Source organism: Onychomys torridus, chromosome 17 (assembly GCF_903995425.1).
Source record: "Onychomys torridus chromosome 17, mOncTor1.1, whole genome shotgun sequence".
NCBI lineage: Eukaryota > Metazoa > Chordata > Mammalia > Rodentia > Cricetidae > Onychomys > Onychomys torridus.
Genome location: NC_050459.1, coordinates 18681008 through 18706153, shown reverse-complemented (window position 1 = coordinate 18706153; position 25146 = coordinate 18681008). Strand labels below are relative to the sequence as shown.

The following is a 25146-nucleotide window of genomic DNA, read 5'->3' as shown; positions in this document are numbered from 1 at the left end:
CACATCCCCCAGCCTTTGCATCAGTTTCTGCGAATCTGAACTATAGCCCTTGGCTTGGGTACCAAGGGGCATCACTCACTGCAGATTTGTCTCCTGGTTCCCATGGTTCTTATGGCTTCTTTGGGGGCTTATTTCTTAGTCTGAACCCTCAAAGACACAAAAAGCATTCTCAGGGTCTGGAGAGAGAAGGAGGTGGGTGGGGGGGGGGTGGGGAATGTGATTTGAATCTTTGGGAAGCACTAAGCACCACCTGTAGAGAGTAGCCTCACAGCCCAGATTCTGGGCTATTTAGCTAAAAGTTCAGGCCAGTTGCTTTGTCCTTCTGGGCCTTTGTGTGACCCACCTGTAGAATGGCACATATCGAGAACACCACTGAAGAAAGTTGTCCTGAGGTCTGTCCTCAGAGAAGGATGTTGAAGCATGTTAGACTAGCAGGTCTGCAAATACCTTTTTCTCTCTCAATTCACTTGAATTTATACTGATGATTTTCTTACGCTCACCTGCATTGCCTGTCTTATGGCTTTTTCTTTTCCAGAACAATTACACCAATAACCAATGCTTTCAGTCACTCATAGAAGCCATTTTGGTTTGCTTTTACAGGAAGACTGAGGAGTTACAACTGATTTCCTTGCTCAAAGTTCCCATATTTACCTGACTTTCCTCGTGGACAGACTGCATGCATGACATATAGCTTTCTAAAAATGTGTGACATGCTCTTTGTTGCACCCCACAGAGTGACTTGATTTAATCTCTTTCCTCATAGTTTTTGGGGGTGGGGTTCAGAAGGAAAAGAAAATATATCGTGGAACTGGTTAAAACCTTGAGATACTGACTCATGTTGATGGCTTGAACTGGCCTGGGATATTTCACCAACTACCAGAAGAAATTGACATGACAAGTTGTTTTCGGTGAAAAGCAGGCCCTTAATCAAACAGACAGCACTTCATCTGTGTGCTTAAGACCTTCATACTGCAGTACAATTCCATTTGTCCCTGGGCGCAGTAAGCAGCTACATTTTTTTTATTTACATAAATTCAATTACCAATTATGTGATTATCAAATGCATTTCTAATGAGGGCTTTAAGTTTGTGACAAGCACAGCTTTCTCCTCACCCCAAGGTCCTTTCTAGAGTGTGTTTCTTAGCTTCCAGAAAGACCCATGGCAGTGGCTTGTGTCCACCACACTGGCTTTGCCTTTAGGTGTTGGGGGATGACAGCATAACCCAAGCTCATGCTGACTGTCACCTTAACCCACCCATCCTCTCAACTGCTGCCCAGTTCCTCAATTCTCTACAGCAGTTCTTTGCAGGGTCTTTGTCTGTAACAGTTGGCTACCTGGAGCTTTTACTTTCTCAACCCTAAAAACACCCTTGGTTAAAACTGTCCTCCATGGGAAGTTCCTGAAACTCACTACAAAGATGACCCTCTACTTCTTCCATATTGTGATGGCAGCTGATAAACCCTGCTATAGAACCTGAGTGAGCATCATGTCTTGCTGGATGCCTCTCCTTGACTTCTCAGGGCTGTGACTGAGCTGCTCCTGGGCTATCAGACAGGACAGAAACTGCCGTGAGACCCACCCATGGGTGGAGCTGAAGTTCCAGGGCCAAATTCTGAATCATATGGAAAACCTTGAAGCAGAGTCAGGACAGCCTCCAAGTCTGTGCCAGGACTTGAACTTGGGGGTGTTCAGGAGAGCTGGCTCCAGTTTTTGGGCATCTATTCTGAGGGTGCTTATCTGTTTGGTTGTGCCTTGTGGTACCTGGATACATTGGGGCTCTTGCCCTTGCTCAGCACCTGCCAGTCTGGGGCCAGTACTTTGCAGCCACCCAGTTCCTGGTGCCGGTTCCAGATTGTTAGATGGATGCCTTCCTCTGGTGGAAATGAAAAGGAGCCAGGGGCACTCCCTATTGAAGGTGGCTCCTTTGGTTTCACTCTCTGGATTCTGTTTGTCTCACAGACATCTTCCTGTCTACTTCAGACCTGCCCCTTCATCTTTTCAATACTACTACAGTAAGGCCTTGCTCACAGGGTAAGACCCCCTGTATCACTCACTCGTGTTTGCAGAATCATCTGGAAACTGATCAACAGCCCTCCAAGCCATCCATGTTATGCTGAGCTGTATCACGAATCTTAAAAGGTCTTATTAATAAAAACAAACCCGGGAGCCAGGTATTGGGGTGAACGCTGAAAGAGCAGAGAGACAGAACCAGCCACAGCTAACCTCATCTCGCCAATTTCTCAGCTGATCTCATTTCCTCAAACTGGAAGCCTCTGTGGATCTCAGCTGAACTGCTGCTAAAAGCCTAAAAGCTTAACCAGGCTCAAGTTCCTGGTTTTCACGCCTTATATATCTTTCTGCTTCCTGCCATCACTTCCTGGGATTAAAGGTGTGTGTTGCCATGCCTGGCTGTTTCCAGTGTGGCTTTGAACTCACAGAGATCCAGACAGATCTCTGCCTTTAGAATGCTAGGATTAAGGGCGTGTGCACCACCATTTCTGGCCTCTATATCTAGTGGCTGTTCTGTTCTCTGACCCCAGATAAGTTTATTAGGGTGCACAACATATAGGGGAACACAACATCACCACACTGAGCCCTTTCCATTTGGCTGATATCCTTAGCTTTGGCCTAGATTGAGCTCCTTCCACACCCTTTTTTGACATCTGATATTTGGGCCCCTGAGTGTCTCATCTGGAGGGTGTTTAAGCTGGGACAGGCATCAGCATCCCACGGCTTCAAGGCAATGAGTTTCCACTAAAGGTCAGCAAAGGCCAACGGCCAGTTGGTTCCCTCTACCTTTTCTGTCCTACAAGGTCCTGTTCTGACAGGGTATGTACACATGAGGTAGGATGTGAAGAAGTTGGTCCCTTGAGAGGGGAGGCCCATTGTGTTGGCCTTTCTGATATATTAGAATAGGCAGAAGGATGGGCTGAAAAGAACGGACCAGAGTAGGGACTTTAGGGAATGCTCATGCCATCGTATGTAGTATAGACAGGAAAGTGTCTCTCCAGATGCTGCAGGATGGGTGGCTGATCTGCAGCTGGAACTCTGTTGTGCCTGAGTCTTTCTCACACCTGGAAGGACTTGGAAGCATCATGCAAACTGCAGTCTGTCTCCAGACTGGGAGTCCAGACCAAGCCATCCTCAGTTTCACTTCTATAGACCATCATCAAGCTACTAAATAAACACCTGAAGACTCACATGTCGTTCTTTCTCCAAGAGCCCAATTTGGCCAGATTCTCCTTTGCCGGGGTCTGCTCTGCAGTCTCCCAATCAATGGCACATGATACCCAGCCGAAGCATTTCCAGAATCCAGTGCCCCTTGGCCACATAAAGGTCTTTTAAACATAAAACTCTGTGCCTGCTCACAGGACTAAAGTGTTGCCAAATATTTGGTTTATACTCTCATTATTTACACCCCTCATCTTAACAACCCTTATTACAAGGGAGTTTATTCCTACAGCGATCATGCATCAGAGTAGGCTGGCCTTACCTTACCCCACTGTTCTTTTCAGTGATGTGCCTTGAGGACATTGTTCCCTTTGTGCAATCCAACACCAAGTGGGCGCTTGGGCCTGACTCCTCTCAGTGGCAAATTTGATGTGGATGGATCTTTGGAGGAGCACAACCACGCAGACTCTGTGCCCAAGGACATAAAAGGCTGCCTTTCCCCTGCCCTGTTCTCAACTGTAGCTTCTAATATGAGACCTGCCAGCATCTACTCTTTCTTATAAAAACATTTCCTAGCATTCCTAAGCCCAGGCTGAAGAAAGCTCCTCATTTCTCCTCCTAGGGCTGACATGTGCTGTTTCCTTTATGACTTTGGGACCCGTGGGGTTTTACCAGAGTGTTTGGTTAGGGTGTTCAGGCTGCACACTCAGAGGCAGGAGATAATGAGATCATTCTTGTCAGTGACTGATGACAGATACATGCCCATGCTGTGGCTGACACCTAGGCTGCAGGACTTGATCTGTTAAAAAGCTTCGAGAAAAATCTTTTCTCTGTTGCCCTTGGGCTACACACTGGATTCACCCTGCATTCTGGACTCTCTCTTTGTTAAAACAGTTTAACATATTTGGTTACAACATTAAGTTGTCTCTGTCACTGCCAACTGAAGCTAGGGGCACCTTCAACAATTCTAGAGCCACAAAATGAAAGGACAGATGAAGCCAGAGACCACAGAAAGTGCACATGAGTGGCGATGGCATCCGAGCACCACCTTTCCGCTGCTGAGTGTAGAGTGCAAGGCATCTTGGGAGTTTGCGACTTCTCGCCATTCTGGGCAGTCAAGGCAAACACTTAATGGGCACAGATGGCACTGGTGTTCCCCTTACAAGTTCCAGCTGGACTCCTGGATTTGCTTAATTCACATCTCTGAATACAGAATGACTGCTTCATTACGGTGTTGTCATAAAAGCACAGTCACTTTCATATTCCACTGGCTTCGGGTTTGTATAATGGCTCTCTCCATTCCCTCCCTACCACTTTACCCACAAAAGTCAAACCTGGAGGAAATAGCCTATTTTCTAGAAGCCCGTTTTTATCTACTGCCAGAGCATTGCTCAAACTTTAGCCTGCTAACTTCTGGTTCTCTTTTTGTGTCCACACCTTGATTGCCCCATGCACAGAAGGATTTTAAAGTGTGATTATGACTATGGATGATTAACCTCTCCAGATCCTGAGCCAGAGAAAACTGACTTTCTATGGTTCTGAGAATCAACCCCATGGTCTCAGACTTGCTAAGGAGGTGCTCTGCTTTGGAACTGACTTTTAAAACCATGAGCAACTATCACACATACACACATGCCCCTTCTGTTCCTGCCACTCGCTGGAACTCAAGGTCCCACCCATAAATGCCAAGAACACTCTCAGCTGGAAGAACAGTGTAAGCAAAGGACAGCTGGCATGAAAGAGCTACCCAGGGGAGCAGAGACCACCCCTTCCAGAGAGGCATCAGTCGGATACAGCCTCAGGACTGAGCTCATGGACCCGGCTTCAGGAAGAAGAACCAAGAAGTGGGGTCCTGGCCTAAGCAGGAGCTGTACTGAAGGCCCCTGAGAGCTGACCATGTAGATCACATGTCACTGTGGGCAGTGTGGCACAGCAGGCTCTGGGTAGGAGGGCAGAAATCTACCCCCGTTCCTGACCAAGGCCAAGCTAGTTTCTAATTGGCTCATAGATCTCTGAAATGTATTGTGCCCTCAAGGAGACTGAAGAGAAGGAACCAGGCTCTGAATCTATAGGAATTCACTTGCCTCCCAACTGTAATGAGGACCTAGTCATGTCCCGACCCCATGCCCTCCTTTCTGACATCCGTGGTGTAGATAACTCTATGAATAAGTGGACCTCTACTGCAGGCAGAGATTTCCAACCAGGAACGATAGAGCAAACCTAAGGGGCAACCACACTGACTTATTTGGAGAGCCGGGCTTTCAGATTTTCGCACGTACTTGTGTTGTCAGCCAACTGTATAGAGTGGGGCTCCTGTGCGGCAAGCAGATTTACGGAGTGGGTTAGTCTCAACTCACAAAGTTTGTGACTCAGCAATGTCTGCTTGACATTTATTGCACTCAAGCAGACTGGCAGCCATAAATCCAGCTGCACTTTTGCTGGTAAATGCCTCCTGTCCTGAAACAAAGGGATAAAGGGGACGAGTCCACAGCTACTTGTCTTCTCGATCACCAAAAATGTAGTAAAAAAACAACAAAAGGTGTTGTAGTAGGATCATCTTAATAAACAAAGATGTGTGCATACTCCAGACAGACATAAGAGACACAGGCTGTGGAGGTACAGAGTGGCTACATGTCCATTCTGGGCTGGTGCAGCAAAGTCTCCTGAGTAGCTGCTCTGAGATCATAATGGCTGGCTTTCAGCCACCTGTGTGATGCTCCTGTACTGGTTATGAGCCCAGCTGGCAGGCAGAGCTGTAGGCACAGATGCCTGTGGCTTGTGGGATGAAGGGGAAGTGGCAGGAGGACAATAGCCTGGGTGGGTGGGGGTTGTAGTGGTGTACAGAAGACAGGAGACAGATAACGGTGCCTCAGGAATTCACAGTGACAGCTTCTGGGATACACTCTTTTCTGCTTTTGGGGAAGCTCTTTCCTATTGGAGTTGTTCTAGCAGTGATCCTCTCCACTGTATGCTTTAATTCCATCACGTTTTTAAAATGAGCATGTTCAGAATGAGGGGGATGGACAAGACAGTTTTGAAGATCAGTTTCAGCTCTTCATTACACTGAATAACTCTTAGTTGGATGGTCACAGAGAGAGCAGACAGACAGTTTGTAGAACTTTTCAGAAGAGAACTCAAGCTAAGAGTGTAGCTGGGTTGTAGAGTCTTGTTCAGCTGCCCAAAGACCCACCCAGGCTACCTCTCCAGCACACCACCATCATCATCATCAACAACATCATCATCACCATAGAAATCTCTTCCCTTTAGAATGAAGGGCTCACTATTTAAATAGCATGGTCATATAATTTTAGCACTCAGGAAGCTGAGGCAGGAGGATCATGAGTTTATGACCTACCTCAGCTACAAACCCCAGACGAACATTAAGTAATGACATTGAAGACTCTATGAGCCTCACTCTAATTACTGAGTCACTGTAGCATAGAAAAAAATACATAATGTACCCCAAGATCAAAGCAAAGCATTGGAATAATGATGTACTACTGCCCCCCCCCACTTATTTAACTATCATTTCCTGATAACATACCTTTGCTCATGTTTAATAACTAGTTGTTAAATTGGTATATCTGTTTATCCTAGTTAATTTTCTGTTGCTGTAATTAAGCATTCTAACCAAAAGCAACCTGGGGGCGGGGAAGAGTTTATTTGGCAAACAGCTCACAGTCCGTCACTGCGGGAAGTCAAAGCAAGAACACAGAGGCAGGAACTGAAGCAGAGACAACATAATACTGCTGCTTTCTACCTCACTTGCTCCGCCTTATGCTGCTACCTTCCTTACACAATGCCAGCCTACCTGCCTAGGGGTAGTGCCATGCAATCAAGAAAATGGCACACAGACATGCCCACAGGTCAGTCTGTTAGAAGCCATTCTTCATCTGAGGTCCCTTCTTCCCAGGTGTGTTAAGCTGACAGCAAAGATCTAATGTCACCTGGAGTTGGACAAACAGTGTGTGTGCGTGCACACACACATACACACACACACTCACTCACTCATTCCTCTCACACCTCGTACTGCTTGTTTTAATTTGCATCATCGTTGAGAAAAGAGAATATGGTTTCTTAAAATTTTTAAATGTCTTTCCCTTCCAGGGCTTCTCATTTTCCTTCTCAGATGTTTAGCTAAAGAAGATAATTTCAAAGTAAAATGATTAATACTGTTTAAATACTCACAAAAACTGAGATAATAGCAGTTATCTAGAAGAGGAAGGTTCTCTTTTGTGCACTACAGCAGTGGAGAGGAGACTTAAATAATAAAAACACCTGACTATGGAGTAGGGGAGGGGAAGAACATGGGGCAGGGCTGTTTTGGAGCCAGTGAGTGTGTCGAGGAACAAAAAACAAAGATGAAATCTCAATAATTAGTTCTTTCTCTCCTAGTACTGTCAAGCACCAATGTCTGGTTGAACCCTGAGTCCTAGGAGACTCCCTTCCATCACAGGACCCCACAAAATTTCATGGAGGACACTTGGCTAGCTTTCAGGGTTAAACTCTCTAAACCCAAGAGCAATGAGAAAAAATATATAAAGGAAGTAGGCATAAGCATATGATTGGCCTCAAATTAAATGGTTATAAAATGATAAATGAAGAATAAATATTTAAAAAATTACTTCCAGGGAGCAAATGGGAACTTCCTGGTTTTCCAAAATGCCTCCCAAATGGCATGAACTCTCAACATGCTGCTTTTAATTCCTTGTTACTGGTCATATTTTGAAAACCAGCATTCTCTAGGTAAGAGTGGTAAAAAGAAAACAAAGGTCAAAAGGACAAGGCACCCCAAACTTCTGACAGTGTAATGCTCAAGGCCAGTGGCCACAAATCCACAGCAGGAAATGAGGAGGGAACCGGCAGCATTCACATATAGAACCGAGACTTACGAGTGCCCCATGTACTGAGAGCTGCAGGTTGGGAACCAGCAGAAGGCATGGTATCCTTCTTTCCACAGTGCGCTTGCTCTCTCCCAGTACCTGATGAGTTCTGTCTAGGTGATGAGTGGAAGTTATCTTTCTTGCACTCTGGCCATCCTCCATTACATTATTCTCAACCCAGCCAAGGAGATTATATTATTGATAAAACAGGGAAATACTCCTATGTCCTTGCCCACATACATATGGTTGATCATACCTCTAATTATTAGCTTCTCAGAGACTTCTGCAGGAGGAGGGGACCAAGGGAGAAAGAATGACAACTCTTGAAATGGCAGTGGTAGAGTCACCAGTGCTAACTCGACAGTCAGATTAACAACGAAGTCAGTTTCAGTCAACAGAAGACAGTTTCGAGATGGTTGAGCATCCATGCATCCACACGCAGAACCTAAATGATCTCAGAGCAGATCCTTCCTTAGGCACCGTGAGGAAGCCTTGTATTGCTCGTGGTCTTCCTGCCAGACATCCTACTATTTGAAGAGCACCAACCCCCATAGGAAGCTTGTCGAGAACTCTCGAAAGAGAATTCTAAGGGAATCCACTATTGTATGCAGCTGTCTTCATTTTCTTTAAGTAAAAACAGTGCCGCGTTTGCATTACCTCAGTCTCAGAACTGAGTCACCCTTCACCCTCACCGACTCTGGTGGCCACTAGAGAAGTTGAGCTTGGACTTGGGACAACCCCAGCTGACTCCAAGTGACAGCAGGTTGCAGATCACTTACTAATGGCAGTTGGAAGGGCGGAAGGGGAGAAGTGAAATTAGATTTTTTTTCCCCTTACTCATATAATTTGAAGATTACAGAGTATGGGTTTTAAAGGTCAGAGTGAATTACTAATTAAGTCGAAGCATTTGAAATTAGCATGGAAAACCTCTACTCATAATAGCGATTAAGGAATAATTAATCATGTGGAGGAAAATGGCTGCCAAGTGGAGACAGTAGCAAAATTACTTTTTAACTAGCTACTATGGAGTTTCCAGATGTCGTCACTGGGAAACTGGATAGTCTGAGCTCCATGTCTTTCTCTTTAGGCTGTCGAGGTTGTTGTTGTTGTTGTTGTTGAACTAAGGGGTATGAAAATAGCCCAGTCTGTAAAATGCTAACCACAGTACTTCCTGTACAAGCAATGGAGACCCATGTTCAGTCCCTACCTAGAACCCAGATAAAGTCTGGGTGTGGCGGCACATCCTTGAAATCCCAGCACTGCAGAGGTAGAAACAGGAAGGCCCATGGGGTTCACTGGCCAAGTAGAGCCAGGCTGTAAGACATACTGCCTCAAAAACAAAGTGGACGGTGTCCAAGGAGGAACAAAGCCCAAAGTTGTCCTCTGGTCTCCAGGAACATGTATCCCCACCCACATACACTGCTTTTACACACACACACACACACTTAAAGCAAATAGCATGTAAAAGCTTTTCAGGATAGTACAATCAAGGTGGATATTCACCAGTGCTGCCAACCTCATGGGTGCTAAGGAGCACACAGAGCAGCTGGGATTGCTTTGCCTGTTATTCCAGATGAGAAGGAACCTACAGCAACGGTATCAAAGAGGTAAGGTGAAAACCACTTTCATTTTGCTATAAATGCAGACTTTCCACTACTCTAACATCATCGCAGATACTCTGAAGACAAGTGCTGACTCCTTCTTTTAAGAATTTAAAAGCCAGAGCTGGAGAGATGGCTCGGAGGTTAAGAGCACTGGCTGCTCTTCCAGAAGACCCAGGTTCAATTCCCAGCACCCACATGGCAGTTCACAACTGTCTATAATTCCAGTTCCAGGGGATCTGACCCTCATACAGACATACATGTAGGCAAAGCCCCAAAGTACACTAAATAAATCTAAAAAAAAAAAAAAAATTTAAAAGCCTTTTGGGAGGCTGAGGTAGGAGACTGACAATTCTAGGCAAGTCTGAGGTACACAGAGAGACCTTGTCTCAAAAAACAAAATATATACATAAAGGAACAAATAAGAGTAAAACTTAAATACTAACATTGTGATTTTGTCTGTTGGTTATTTGATGATGTTTGGTGGCACAACAAATCCAGGTTTGGATTGTGCCCTCAGTCTATTCTGGCACCTCTCAGGATGCCAGCTTCCTACATGCTGAGATGACAGGTGTGGCCACCACATCTGGCCTTTACACATCAAATTTAAATATCACACCATTGATTTGACTCACAAATCTTTAGCGAGGAAAAACATTAAGGCCGCATTTACATACAGACCCATTAGTTTAAGCAGTTGTTATTTATTAATTAGCTAATCCACACAACAAACCTATGAGGTAGTTTAACATGCCTTGAATATGAACAAATTGAAAACCAGAAAAGGGGAGAGGGAATCCATCCCTACAATAATATGTTGAACAGACAGACTCTTCTTAGTTTTATTCTTACAAAAGAAAAATAAGTCATTGGACAAGCTGATCAAGTGAACGGCAGATATTTAGTGGGAAGTCTAGTTAGGACATGGTAGTCTCTTATTGGGGTTTGGTGGTCTGTATTCCCACTGCCTTGCCAAAAAATGTCTCACTCAGCCTTGACAGAAGCAGGGAGTTCTGCAGAAGTGTCACTGTTGCTTATGTGTCCCATTGTTCTTGCCTTTTGAGATGGTTAGCCTAATAAACTTACACCAACAATCCTCACAGTTCCAATTTATGTTTCTATGTCATCAAAGAGGCCAAGAGAGTTCCAATCCTATCGGTCTTGCAGTCCAGCGCACTGGGTGAGTTTTATGGCTACTCTATCAACAGAAGGAATCACGGCGGCATTTGCTGCTTAGTGGGTTGCTTTATGAGCATATTTATTAGTTCACTGGGCTGTGGAGACTGTATATAAGAAGAGCTCATTAATTTGGGTCTCACTGCCACGGCATTTGTGACCACTGGCCCATGTGCTAGCCTCAAGCTTATTTCTGCACTAAAAGGGAAGAACATTTTGTAAAGCAAATTTGAATTGTGTTGCCAGGACTAAGGAGTGATTTAGTTCTCTGAAAAATCAGGGCTAAGCATGGGGTTCAGTGGGAGAGCACGTGGGTAATGCATGTTAAATTCCCAAGATGCTGTCATGGGATAAAAAGAGAAGCAAGAGAAAGACATTTGACTATATCAACCATCAGTGACTGTCCTAGTGAACACAGACATCTTGATTTAATACAAGGCCAGTAGGTATGTGTGTTCCTCATGGTTGTTCTAGAGTGATGGCACTATGTGTCTCTTTCCTTTCCAGCAGAATTAACTAGCCATTTGAAAACATTTGCCTTAAATCCAACTCCTATCTACCCATAACAAAATTGGAAAAATAACATAAGACTCAATTAAACAGACAGCCACACCAAAGGAACAGTGAATAGCACAGTTTTCCAAGTAGAGGTGTTTCTATTCTACAGTCCCCAGGGCATGGTGGCATTTCTGAGCCTTCCTGCATTAAGTAGTCTGGCCAAGTAGTCTTCATTGTGTGCTGGAATGAAATTCCCCTCATCTGCATGGGTATGAGTAAAAATGAGAACAATCAAACCAAGAACATCTCTGGTAGGATGTTTGTGTCAGCTTGCCAAAGAGCAATGGTATTTAGATGAGGCACTCTGAAATAATCAGATTATTGTAGCTGGAGGTTTCTCTATAATGGTCTTGGCAAAGCTTCATTGTAACGCAAAGGGAATCCATGGTCCTAGGTTTTTCTATCTTAGGTCATTTAAAAAAATAAACACAACACTTCAGGGAAAGAGCTCAGGCACTAAACATAAACAGAAAAAAAGATTTAAAAATAAAAAAAATCTCAGACTGTGCTTATTTTACAGCAGAATTGACAAATAAAGCTTTATTCCACACATTCGGAAGAAAAGCCATCATTGGAGGATGGTTGCTCTGTTGTGTGCTTCTTTCTGAAATAGCAAAATAAACTTGTTGTCACCACCACACCCTTCTTCCTCCCCACCTGCAGCATGACTATACATGGTGTGTGACCTTCTTCTTCACAGCCACAGTCTGGTTCCCCTGGACTGTGACCTCCTCACACAACAAAACAGGCACCTTAAAAACAACACTGTGCATTTCCGTGTCGTTTCATTTATTGCTCACTGGCTGTAACCACTTCAGATCTCCGTGGAAAGCAATGACGTCTGGGAAAGTCTGACTTCATCAGAGCGGTGGTCACAAGGTGTAAAGGGCTGCTCCAGCCAGCTGAGAGCCCAGGAACGGAAGTTCTGCATCTACCTTGTAGTGTCTGCAAGATACCACTTCCCATCACAACGCAGAGCAATTAACCCTGGAGAAGGAATTTTACAGCTGTACTCAGACTCGATCCCATCAAAGATTATTAGTTCTCTGGTCCATCCTCTATCCAGAGCCAATCTTTTCAAAGTCACTGAATCCAAGCTCAGCAACATGATGGAAGAGAAATAGAAAAATGCAGCTTCTTCAGGATTTAGTCACTTCTCCCCCCAAAATTGTCAGTACCCTCAAATTAAAGCCCACAATTCAGGCCAACGTCCTAAGAGCTACTTCCATCTCACTCTGGGGTTGAAAATTTTCCTTCAGATACCTTTAGTAAAGCATTACACCAAGATCAACTGCTGTGACGACATTTTGACTTAATAGGATCATCATGCAATCAAACTAATTCTTTTTCTAAGCTATGATCTGGCAGCTTGCAAGGAGAACATGGCTTAATCTTGGGAAGCTTTCCATCAAGGTGATCCAGAGTGAAGGTCCTTCCTCTCTGTTTCCATCTAATTTCATGCTCCTGGCATTTAGAGGCAAGGCTGTCTCATCAATGGGAAGCAGGGAGGTCCAGTGTTTTGTCCATTATATAACTCCCACAAACCACAATTTGTTTTGTTTCTGTGGATGTTGTCACCAACTATGTTCCCAATGATGACAAAAGTATACTCATTAATGGATCTAGGAGACTTACATGATAATCATGAAGGGTCTCACAGAATCACTGTAATTCTAAGGAAATCTAGAATAAATTGGAAATTAAATTTTCCACTCTTTGTAAGTTTGAATAATGCTCCAACTAGCTGCTGTGTGACTGCAGTTTAGAACTTGTGCTAAACGTGTTACCAGAAAAGGGTTCTTTAAAACTCATCCAAGTATAATTTGCCACTAAATGAAATGAAGAAAAAGAAATCTTATCTACTTCCAAAAATCAAGACTGGTCATGTGTTAATCTGTGAATCCTTGTAAGAAGTGTTCATTGCTCAAGAAAGGGTCCTCTTGCGGATGGTGAGCAGATCTCTGCCACAGAGACATGCTGAAATCTCTTCTTAGCTCTTGATTGATGCTTTCACTACTTATTCTTCAGGCTGTAAGACAGAAAGGAGGACAGTAGTACTTTCTTCCATAAGTATATGCGTTGACACTCCCCTCTTTCTCCCTCCCTTCAACCCCAACGCCATCAAACTTAAACTAGGCTGAATTTAGATGGTGAATCATTTCAGTGTGTGTGTGTGTGTGTGTGTGTGTGTGTGTGTGTGTGTGTGTATGTGTGTGTGTGTGTTATGAGTGTGTGTGTATACACATGTGGAGTTGTGGTCACTTGTGAGCATCTGTATGGCAGTCAGAATCAACTTCAAGTATCTATCCTTATTTCTTTCCACCTTATATTTTTGAAAGTGCGTATCTCACTCAACCAGGAACTCACCATTTTGGCTATATTGATGGGCTGACAGGCCTAGGATTCACCTGTTTCCACCCTCCCAGTGTTGGGACTATAGGCATACACAACCATGCCTGACATTTATGTGGGTGCTGGGGATTAGAACATAGGTCCTTGCACTTGTACACCAAACTCTTTACTCTTTTAACCATCTCACCAGGCCTTCTATGGTGATTCTTTTAGGAGATTAAATAATCTGTATTTAATGGCTGAATTATCAATGCCATCTTCATATTGTGAAAAATCTGCATTTCTACACTCAATCCAGATACTTGCTCCTTTCCAAATGATCTTAATAGAAAAGCAAGAGAGGTCTAAAGGTGGTTGGCTCCTCCCATAACCTTTATGCTACTATTGCATCGGTATATCTTGCAGACAGGTTGCTGTTTTAGGTCAAAGGGTTTGTAGCTGGGTGATATTGATTACTCTTCTCCTGTGATAGCTTGCATAGGACCTTCCAGCACCAGGAACACTAGTTAGTAGGGGTAAAGCTCCTAGTTAGGCACCAGAATGATTCTACCATGCATGGTTCCATAATGAAGTGTTGTCTTCAGCAATAGGTCTTTACCATCAGGTTGTGGAGAGCAACTAATAGCCTTGACTGAAGTCTGTAATGTTTAGGGGGTACTGGGGGACTCTTTGGCCAAACACTCAGCACGATGTGATTCATACCTGGCACTGGAGTTGTAACTTGGTAGTGAAATATGTTTGATTGGGGCACTGGCTCACCTATTGGATTTAAGTCTCGTGACATAAGATGTAACCCATAACCTGACACTGCTAAAATGGCCCCAAACTGGAGACTAAATAGATCATGGGCTTACAGGAAAACCCAATATTATTATTCTGTCAAGAGAACATAGCAATAAAGTGAATCCTAATGACATACTGCTATCCACATAGATCGGTATCTTGTTCAACCTACATCAGAGAAGTTTCTTGCAATGGGTGAGAATAAACAAAGATACAACTGAACAATGTGCTGAGTGAGAGATTTTGAAGCACTTGGTTCTAAATGGGATATCTTTATCAAACCCCTCCCTTCAAGGCTCAGGGATCAAAGTGGAAGAGAAGGCAGAAAGATTATAAGAGCCAGAGGTGGCAGATGACTCCAAGGAAACAGTAACTTCCAGACACCGAGAGAGACTGTGGCAGCATATGCAAGGTCTACACAGGTTCAAGCCAGGGCAGCAGGTGTCTCAGCACTGAAAAATGGAAATAGACAGAGGATCTCATCTCTGTGTAAGAAGTTGTGTGTCCTTGATACCAGCTATTTCACTGTGGTCTTCGCTGACCTTCAGCTCTTACAATCTCTGTGCCCTATCTTCCTTGATGGTCCTTGAACCTTGAGGATGAGGTGTGATATAAATGTCCTATTGGGGGCTGAGCACTCCACAGTCATTTACTCTCTGCACTTTGCCCAGTTGTGAGCTTCTGCATCAACCAACATCAACTGCACCAAGAAATGTCTCTGATAGGATATGAGAACTGCAATAAACTACAGATAGAGATCCATGAATTTGGAGAGCAGTTTGATACAATGTCCATTTAGCAAAATAACACTAGTGGATGCTACTTCTGGGGCCTGTGAGCTCTTCAGCCATGGATTCTTGACCAAATATGCAGTAGCAGGCGTGAGTTTCCTCCTATGGAGTGAGCCTTAAATCCTATTAGAGAGCAGTTGGTTACCCTCTAACATCTACGCCACTACTGCACCTAGGGGCATATCTTGTCATGCTGGTTATTGTTGCAGTAAACAGGGTTTATAAATAAGTAATACTGTTTAGGATACCCCCACAGAAGCTTGGATAACATCTTCTAGTACAGAGAACCATAAGTCTTGATGGCAATCTAATGAATAAATTTTCAACATTAACAAAATGAAACACTATCACTCATATCCAAAACCTCATTTTCCAAGAAAAATGTTGTCATAGAACATTTTTAGGATCTAAGTAAGGATTTGAGTGCTGTTAGTATAATGCAAACAACACAGAAAAGGAGACTCTGCACTTTTTTTTTCTTTTTAATGGCTTTGAAATTTTGCCTTGACATGACCTTGGAAACCACAGCCATTTTTAAAAATAGTTCTTCTACAAATAAAAACCCTATTTTAAAAAATATTGCATTTGGTTTCTGCCAATAGTTCATGACCTAAGGAAATTCTACTGTCCCTGTCAACTTTAGGAATTAATGTGATATAAAGGCTAAAAGTTCATACTGAGCAAATAAGTATAATTCCATTTCCATAAACTGTGGCCATGAACAGTTTTCAAATGAAAATGAGCCTGGATCACACCCCTGTGGGTACCAGTGAGGAGTCCAGGCACATCTGCAGCAAGCAGTCATCAATCCTGATTGCATCGTTCTTCGAATTCAGCTAGGGAGATTTTGTTTTAACTTGTAGTGAAAGTGGTATATTAAGGATTTAATCTCATAATGAGGAAAAATATCACTCAGTTCCCTTTATAGTCAGCATAGTTATTCAGATCCTTTCTGAATGCAGAGAAGTAGTGACAAATTAAAGGGTCTTTCAATTCCATATAACTTTGATAATTATCCTCCTGTAGCTGTTGTCCTTGCTGGAATGGCTTCTTCATGGTTTACACAGCATCCCATCAGAGATGAAGAACATGGAAAGTTTTACTGCTATTAATAAATATGGAGCTACTCAATCCAAGCAGAAAATTCCTTTTCATCTGAGAGATAAGCTGCATAATTCATATATTTTCAGAAAGTTCTTAAAATAGAAAACTGAAGAAAAGCAGAGGAAGGAAAACTCATGACATGGTTTCTATTTATGTGGAAGGTTGGTATTCCAGTTCCAGTTTGCTGTCGTCGCTGTGATAAACACCAGGATGAAAAGCAAGCTGGGGAAGAAAGGGTTTGTTTATCGTAAAGGTTATAATCCGTCATCAAGGGTAGTTACAGCAGGAGTCCAGAGCAGATACTAAGGTCGCAACCATGGAGGAATGGTGGCTGACTGGCTTGCTCCCAGGCTCATATTAAGCTATCTTTCTTACACAACGTAAGCCTGCCTGTTTAGTTATGGTACTGCCCACATGATCTGGCCCTCCTCCATCCATTACTACTCAAGAAAACCCACTACAGACATGACCACAGGCCAGTGTGACAGAGGCAGTTCTTCAACTAAAGATCCCTCTTCCCAAGTGTGTCAGGTAGCAACCATGATGGATCATCACAGATAGTCTCATAGTCTGTCTTCAACTGGATCAAAATGAAGAAAACATTTCAGGCATATCAGGCACATGTCAGTCACACAGCTCACTTTACTGTCAACATGCACAACAATAAACAGGATAAGCCAACCCCCCCCCCCTTTTTTTTACACATTTGCAATATTTCTAAGAACACTAGATGTTAGCCTTACTTGGGATCTTGGAATACCATTAGAAAGAATGGGAATCATTTATAAAAGTTGCAGACATCTTCCAAATGAAGTTTCCATGTCAGCAAACCATGGGGCTACATATAACTCCTGTGAACTGTAGCTCCTACGGGATGTGATAGCCTTGGGACAAGCCAGATGAGAACCATGCTTCAGGATCAGGCAAACACAAGCACTTCACATCCTTCCAGCCCTTTCACTTTGCTGCATTTTAGCTCCAAAAGATTCAAAAGAGTGGGTTTTGCTCCCACCTGGTTACCAGACAGACTCTCCGTGTAGCATCATAAGAACCACTGAAAAATGATGGCGCCTTTGGAAATGACCAGAAATGTACACGGGTTGTTTTCATGTTATTAAATAAGCACACGTGTGTGAAAGAGGTTATTGAAGGGAAATGGAATGACCTGTTTGTCTCACACGAAGTTTCAACCACTCCATAAATAAGCTAAAAACCAAAGCAGAATAATACTGTCTGGTTTCATAAAGCTGCGTTTCTGACAGACAGACCACAACTAAACAAGACAAAAACATCGCCACAGGCCATGGTTCCCATGAAATGACATAGGCAGAAGCATTGGACAAAGAGGAGCTGTGGTCTTCCTTTTTTTTTTTTTTTTTTAAAAAAAAAAAAAAAAAACAGTCATGATTTTGACTGATTTGATTATCCAAGCTGTCCAGGAGGCTGAGGCAAGAGAATCACAAATTTAAGGTCTGGGACAGCGTGAGTTCAAGACCAGTCAGAGCAACTTAGTAAGGTGCTATCTCAAAAAAAAAAAAGTAAGAAAACAAACAGGGTTAGGTACTAGGTACTAGATAGCTCAGCACTACAGCGCTTACCTAACATGTAACATGTGCTATGCCTATGCTTCACCCCCAGCACAAAAAACTGTTCAAACTGTGTTCCCAAAAGCAGATGGTAGCCAAAGGCTTAGCACCTTTGCTCAACTTTCTCAGATAGTACAATGAAATCCAAGTTCAAGTGTATCCCTCAAGGGGACACCTGCTGTTCCTGTTCCTCCTTTCCTTCACGCCCTCATTTAAAGACAGGATTCAGGGCTTTCTCCCTGTGGTTCCTTTTCCCCATCATGTTGCAAGCAATCACCTACCAATCTGCAGTCCTCCTATTTCACTTCACATCTACTGTTGTCTCAGCCTCATGGAACCGCATCCTACTCTAGAATGGAGAAGTATATTCCCATAGAACAGACGGACACTGTAACCTACAGTAGCTTTCTGACTCTGGGCCACCTTTTGGCCAATGGTGCCCTTGGGATAACTCCTTCCTATCATGATTCTTGAGGTCGCTTGAGGTTCCTGCCCCTGTCATGTTCTCCTCTGCAATGTCCATTTGTACAGATCGTTCATTCTGCTTGGAAATTGGCCCAGCATTTTTACTTGCCCAGATCTCTAAGGATCCTTAAAGAAAGCGTGCACTCCCCCAGATAATCCTTGCCTGAATTCACCCTGACACAACCAAATGTAACTGGCTATTTTCAACAGCCACTTGGGAATAGAGAAGAAAGCCTTAAGAAAATGGCCAAGCTCCAGGAAGGGATAGGCAATTTCTATGCTTATGAAAGGGGGTCAGATGACAGGGGATCAGGTCAGAAACACTGCTTCTGAGAAGAGCAGCTGTCTGGAGAATGAAGGGCACAGGAAAGAGTGGGGAGGGGAGAAAGAGAATGTGGAGAGATGGGGGCAGCAAGATGATTGTACACTGTTGTTACACTGCCACCTCGGAATAATGTACAAATCTTAAATGTGATTGTCTAAATGAATGAAATATTTGCAGTGTTCCATTTTAGTGGAATTCTGGGTAGTCTGGTGAGTAGAAGGAGGGGAGGCAAGAAATGCTTAGATGTACGAGGGACGAGAAAGATGCAGAAAACCATAGACAGTGTGAGTTAGGAGTGCAGCCAGGTCTTCGGATGCTGCAGGGCAGGACTGTACCGACTCAAAATGCCCAAAGGCAGATGAGGTTCAGTTGACATCAGATAAGCACAAAGTGAATGTATTCAAATCTATCCTGGAAAACAAATCCCATACATGTATAGCCCATGGGACAGAAAAGTAATTTGAGAAAATTCAGCTATCATGAACAGAAATCATGAACAGTCCAAAGTATAGGCTATTTACAAAGAACTTGGATATGCCGCTTCCTAATACACACAGACTGGCAAGAGTGACAAGAACGTATTTGTAATTAACTTACCAAAGACCCTGAAAAAAAGCCTCCTCTGCTTATATAAAATTTGCATTGTTTATATGCAAATGAATGCTCCTGGTGCATTTTGGAACAGTTTATTCCCTTAAGAAGGCAAACATTCTCTTTCTAATCTTGTTTACACTATTCATTTGCTTTGCAAAACATTTTTTTCCACAAAATTTCAAAATAATGAAATGTTAGAGCCACAGGGACCCCTGGGATTCTCAAAGGAAACCCAACATCAGTGCTTCACAAATGCAAAAGCCTGACAGAAGAGCCCCAAACACATAGGGACATCCATGCTTGTCATTCTTGAAATCTATGCCCTCACATCCAAGCTCCTCCCTGGGGGTGACACTCCTTCTTAGGGGTATTAGCTTCACAGTCAAATGTAAACAGAGCAAGAAGCTCACAAAACTTTAAGATGGATAGGGACTTATACACCTTTCCACTAGTGTACAGAGCAAGAATTTGCTAAGTTACTTCTCACTTAAAAGCCTTGGCAATCTTATTCTGTCCTCCGACCTCCATGATGCTCCTCTTGCCTCGCCATTCCTCCAGACTCGGAGGCTGGTCCTAGCTGCTCTCCTTGATTATCCCACTGACCATGCGATTTCATTGTAACCATTTATTAACCATCAAAGCCCCCACCCAAAGTCTAGGGTTATAGCTTTCCAACTCCATATTGTCTATGCTATTGTAAGACCTGGAATAGGAACAGTGTGGTGTATAACCTTTCCTCACCAGCTACATAAGAGAAATCAGAAAAAGGAATCAGCTGCCACATTTGGATGAAACTCCAGCTGTGTACATGGCTCACCCACTCTCTGTTCTGAACAAGTCCATTTCCAGCCCATATTTTTAGGGAGGCTCAGAGCTTCATTCTCCTATTCCTCATCCATTTGTTATCCTTGAATAATAAGAACTTGTGATTGACAGTTAGGAAATGTCACAGTTATATTGACAATATCACACCAGGGGCTGGAGAAGTGGTTCTGTGGCTACAAGTGAGTACTTGTGTTCCAGAGGATCTGAGATCAGTTCCCAGAACCTATGTCATGTGGTTCACAGCCACTGGGATAACTCCAGCTCTGGCGGATCTGATACCCTCTTCTGGCCCCCATGGTTTCTCTCTTTCTTAACAAAGCAACAAACAAACACCCAGCCTCACAACAGTAGTTAGCAGGGATGTTTATGGACAACACTGTTAACTTTTTTAGCCTCATTAATCTCTAAAACAAAGACATCAATAGCATCTTTCTCATGGGAGCTTCATGAAGAAGAAATGAGAAAATGCATGTGCCCAGGACTGACTGCAAAGATGTTTGTGTTCTTACCTTATCTCTAGTCACCAGAAAAGTGGCTGGTGTAGGTGTGGTAGTCTGCAGAATCTACAGTCTGCAGAGTTCATTATGTGCATGTGGGAAGACATCATAACAAAGCTATTATCTTATTTATTTACTACATGCTAATTTTAAAAGGTTCTTAGGGAAGAGTTTGGCCTTTTCAACACTTAGAGGAATCTTTCCTATTGGCCACGGGATATGATAGCTTGCAGTGGGAAAGTGATGTCCCTGCTGAGTTCTGAGGCAGTTCCAGAACAGAAGTTAGTCACGCTTAAAAATATCATCTACAGGATTAGAGGGCAGAGGCAAAACCTGCTTGCCCAGCCTCAGGGAGCATAGAGTGCTGGAGCCCAGAGTGCAGTCACAGCCACTGATTCAGCCAAGTTCACCTACGAAATGAAGCCATGGTCACAACTGCTGGCCCCAGGGCTCCACCTAGCTTCCTGAGCCAGTGCCTCAATGTCCTGGGAGGACAGTGTGTCCCTGTTTCACAAGGATGGGGTGCAGGAGCTCCAGGAAAGCTCCCTTCCCTAGATCTTGTCTTCAATGCCTTCTCATTTGGCTGGTTCCCATTTGTATCCAAGTATAACTAACCAAAAGTCTAGCTCTTCCTTGGATCCCAAGATTCCTTCAAGTGAACTGTTGAACTTGAGGCAACCTGGGGAACACAGAAATGCATTGCTAATGGGAAGCATAGGTGGGCAGAGGAGCCCCAGGCTTATAGCTGATGTCTGAAGTGCAGGTCTGCTGAACACTGACTGTGTCTTTTGGTTGTAAAGTATGCACTAACCCTCAGCAGTATCGGAATGAACAGGCACAAGCTTAGGTCAGTCATGAAATTACTTTAAAAAAAATCAGAGTTCATAGTCATATAGAGTAAATACTGAGAAGGTTCAAGGCACTAGGTCAGGATTTCTCTGCAAGGTATCATGGCAGAAACACTATAGTAGTTGTCAGAGAGAAGGCTTCGCTTTCCAATGTCTGAACTTAAATCTTAGCTCATGCTGCCTCTATGGCCATTCCTCAGTTTCCAGGCATATAAAATGGGTATACTATAGTGATGCATAGGCCTCATTGGGATGTGGAAGACTGAGTTACTAAATCAAAGTACTATGGAGATAGCACACGAGAAATAGCCAGGCATGGGTGACAAAACGTCTTTAATCCCAGGAAGTGATGGCAAGAAGCAAAAGGTATATAAGGCGTGAAAACCAGGAACTAGAGCCTGTTAAGCTTTTAGGCTTTTGAGCAGTTGTTCAGCTGAGATCCATTCAGATGAAGATTCAGAGGCTTCCAGTTTGAGGAAAAGAGATCAGCTGAGGAATTGGTGAGGTGAGGTTAGCTGTGGCTGGTTCTGTTTCTCTGATCTTTTAGCATTCACGCCAGGTGATCTCTCTCTCTCTCTCTCTCTCTCTCTCTCTCTCTCTCTCTTTCTCTCTCTCTCTCTCTCTCTCTCTCTCTCTCTCTCTCTCTCTCTCTCTCTCTCTCTCTCAGTAGCTGGAGAGAAGCTGTCACACCATCTGAAATAACGTGCCCCCATGTTCAGCTCACAGTAAAACTTCCCGCAGAGCATGGCTTCTGAAAACCTAGGGCACTAACCATACCCGCTGATCCCTGATATGTTCAGGGCAGCAATGGTCAGCAACAGGCTGAGGAATGTGATGCCCAACACTGGCCTGGGGCAGAATGGGTTGATGTTGCAGAGGCCAAGCCACAGAAGCCCAGGACAGAGCTGGTAGGAGTGAGTTTGGGTAAGATGGGAGGGAAGGTCTGAAGGAAGGACAGTGATAAAGGCTTTAGTTTAAAAAACAAAAACAAAAACAAAAACAAAAACAAAAACATGGGTGAGCTGTATCTCAGAGAACAGCAGGGACATGGTACCGAGCTGGGATGAAGAGGAAGACACCACAGGGATGAAAGGGAAGGTGAGAAGCTATACCCATGTAGTGGACCCTGGAATGGACTCTGGCACCCCAGCTGCCTGGCTAGTGGTAGCCATAGCAGCAGCATGCTAATGTAGATTTTTTTCTTAGGACACATTTTTAGCAATAATTAGATCAAATCCCTCAAATCTGATATCAATTCCCTTACTGTGATTCAGAGAGGAGAATGCTGACCCTGTAAGAACCTCCCACAAAATGGCTGCCCCACAGTGTCGTGGCATCCTCTCCTGCCTCAGATTCATCATCTGCTCATGAAGAAAGAAGATGAACCCGTGCTCCAGCTGCCCCTTTTTCTGCATATGCCGATGTCCCGTGGCTTGCCCAAGGGCAGCACCATAGAGACACACCCAACCCTCTCTGCCATTTGATTCTAAGTTCAGTGATTTTTCTGTGCCTCGCCTCAGAAGTGACTAAACCACCCCAAAATGGCAAATCCACAGAGAGAATTCCTACACCAACTTCCTCTGCAGTGTCAGGGTTCACATGACAGCCAGCACCAGCTACAACACAGAAACCTCCAGCTGACATGCATCTCCATATATCTACCACCCATAGCTGCCAGCATGTTCAGTAAAAAGAACCAAATTCTCTCTTATAAATATATGGAGAAGCTAGAGGAAGACAGAGTAAGATCACAAAGGGGATGTGAAAGCCTGTGGTCTACTGTGGCGTTCTCCAAATCATCCAGATCTGGACCAAAACAAAAGAAAGTACATCCTACAGACGAGGGGGGAGGTCTATAGTGTCTCTGGTAGGTGAACGTAACCTTTCAAAGCTGTCCTCCCAAGAGTCTCAGGAGGACACCAGAGACGTGGCTGTGGGGTGTCATGTGACACCTACCAGGAACCAACAGCAAATTATTTCACCTGAGTCTCAGTTCTATAATCTCTAAAATGGGTATAAGTAAGACACATGTGGAGGACATTAGTGAGGAATAAGCAAATTAATGAGAGCCCTTTGCAAGTGGTTAATTCACAGTGAATACAGCTACTGATGAGGAAGTCATCACACTCTTAACTTCATGTTATCAGATGATCTTACAATTCACTAAATAAGATTTTCCTCACTCTAAGATTGGATAATGGGACCCCACATTATGTAAAGTACCATCAGTAATTTTTTTTTTCCTTATGTGATCATTCTGTCTCAACAGACTTTCAAACATCTAAGGAGTCCTGCCTCAGACATTTAAGGTACAGAAAGCAAGATTGTCCTCAACACGGCAGTGCCGGAGCCTTTGGAGGGGGTAGCCTGGGATTACCAAGGCAGTGGAGCCAGAGGTGGAATGGAAAACAAGGAAAAGCAAGGATGGCAGCAAGAGAAGGCGATCAAACATGTCTGCCACCTCATGACTCTTTCTTGACCAGCAGTAACGGATGTGGAGATGCAGTGCAAGCCATTCCCAAGCCAAGTCTGGAATGTCCCATCTGACTTCCATGTTCATAGTCAACTACAACAGGGACAAACAGTTCAACATAAGGGAACCACGGTGGACTGAGTCTGAAACCTCTCAGCAGGAGATGTGGGGAGCCTTGTTCTTGGGCCTGCGCTAATTTGGAGACGTGGAACCTATAGGAAGTGGCAGCTGACTGCAGTGGGTCAGGAGGTCTGGGCTGTGGAAGGTTAGCCCCTAGCATTCTTTCTGGGTACCCACCGAAGTTTGGTCTGCCACGCTGTCAACAGTGACTCCATCACATGTATGCTGTCATAGAGAGAACTGCCCTGCTCTGCCTTCCCTCCAATCATGGAATGAATACCCTGAAACCCTGAGGCAGAAACAAAAAAAATCTCTCCTCCTTTTAGCTGTTTCTCTTGGGTATTTAGTCACAGTGACACCAAAGAAACCTACATGAGAATTAAGTGTTGACTGTTTTGAAAATGTTTGGCACATATGGATAGGAAAGAAAAACAAAATGGCCACATCAGAATTTGAATTCTGCTGTGCTACAAACCAAGGAAGGGCCTTCCAGAAGCTAAGAGAGGCCTGGATACAGGACATTGCCTGCCGACACCTGGTGGCTTCCCTGCCTTCTGAGTGCTTGAATAGTACATTTCTGTGGCAAATGCCCCTGGGTTGGTCACAGTCATTAAGGTCAAGAGAAAGTGTGCTGACAGAGGACCTAGCATGGCAGATGAGGCTCAGAAACACTGCTCTTGGGCTCTGTAGACCCCTGAGACGCTGCCATCTCCTCATTATGCCTGGCAGAAGCAGTCAACGTGTCTGTTCGTCTTCAAACTCCATCTCTACAGCCTGCTCTAGCCACAGAACAATGTGCTGACTGACCCCAGAGCATTCCATTTTACATGACAGCCTCCTCCCCACACCTCCCATAAGCCGGAGGGCCAAGACCCCTGAAGGAAACTTGCAGCAAAGTAAAACTGCTAGGTATGGGAAAAAGAAAAGTCAAGACAAGGAGGATCCACGTGGATCTCATCCTCACCACAGATACGTCCCAGGGAAAGAAAGGAA

At 44.0% G+C, this 25146-nt stretch overlaps 1 protein-coding gene across 2 annotated transcripts in view; it reads right to left on the bottom strand.

The window, feature by feature from the left end:
• Window positions 1–10340: 10340 nt before the first annotated feature.
• Zmat4 (zinc finger matrin-type 4) overlaps window positions 10341–25146 on the bottom strand; it is a 393013-nt gene continuing 378207 nt past the window's right edge. For both annotated transcript variants that reach the window (XM_036166797.1, XM_036166796.1), the window contains exon 7: window positions 10341–13419. Coding sequence is in view for 1 of the 2 variants with exons in the window: in XM_036166796.1 (XP_036022689.1) it covers window positions 13404–13419 (16 nt within the window). In the remaining variant the exon portion in view is untranslated. The remainder of the gene's footprint in view (window positions 13420–25146) is intronic.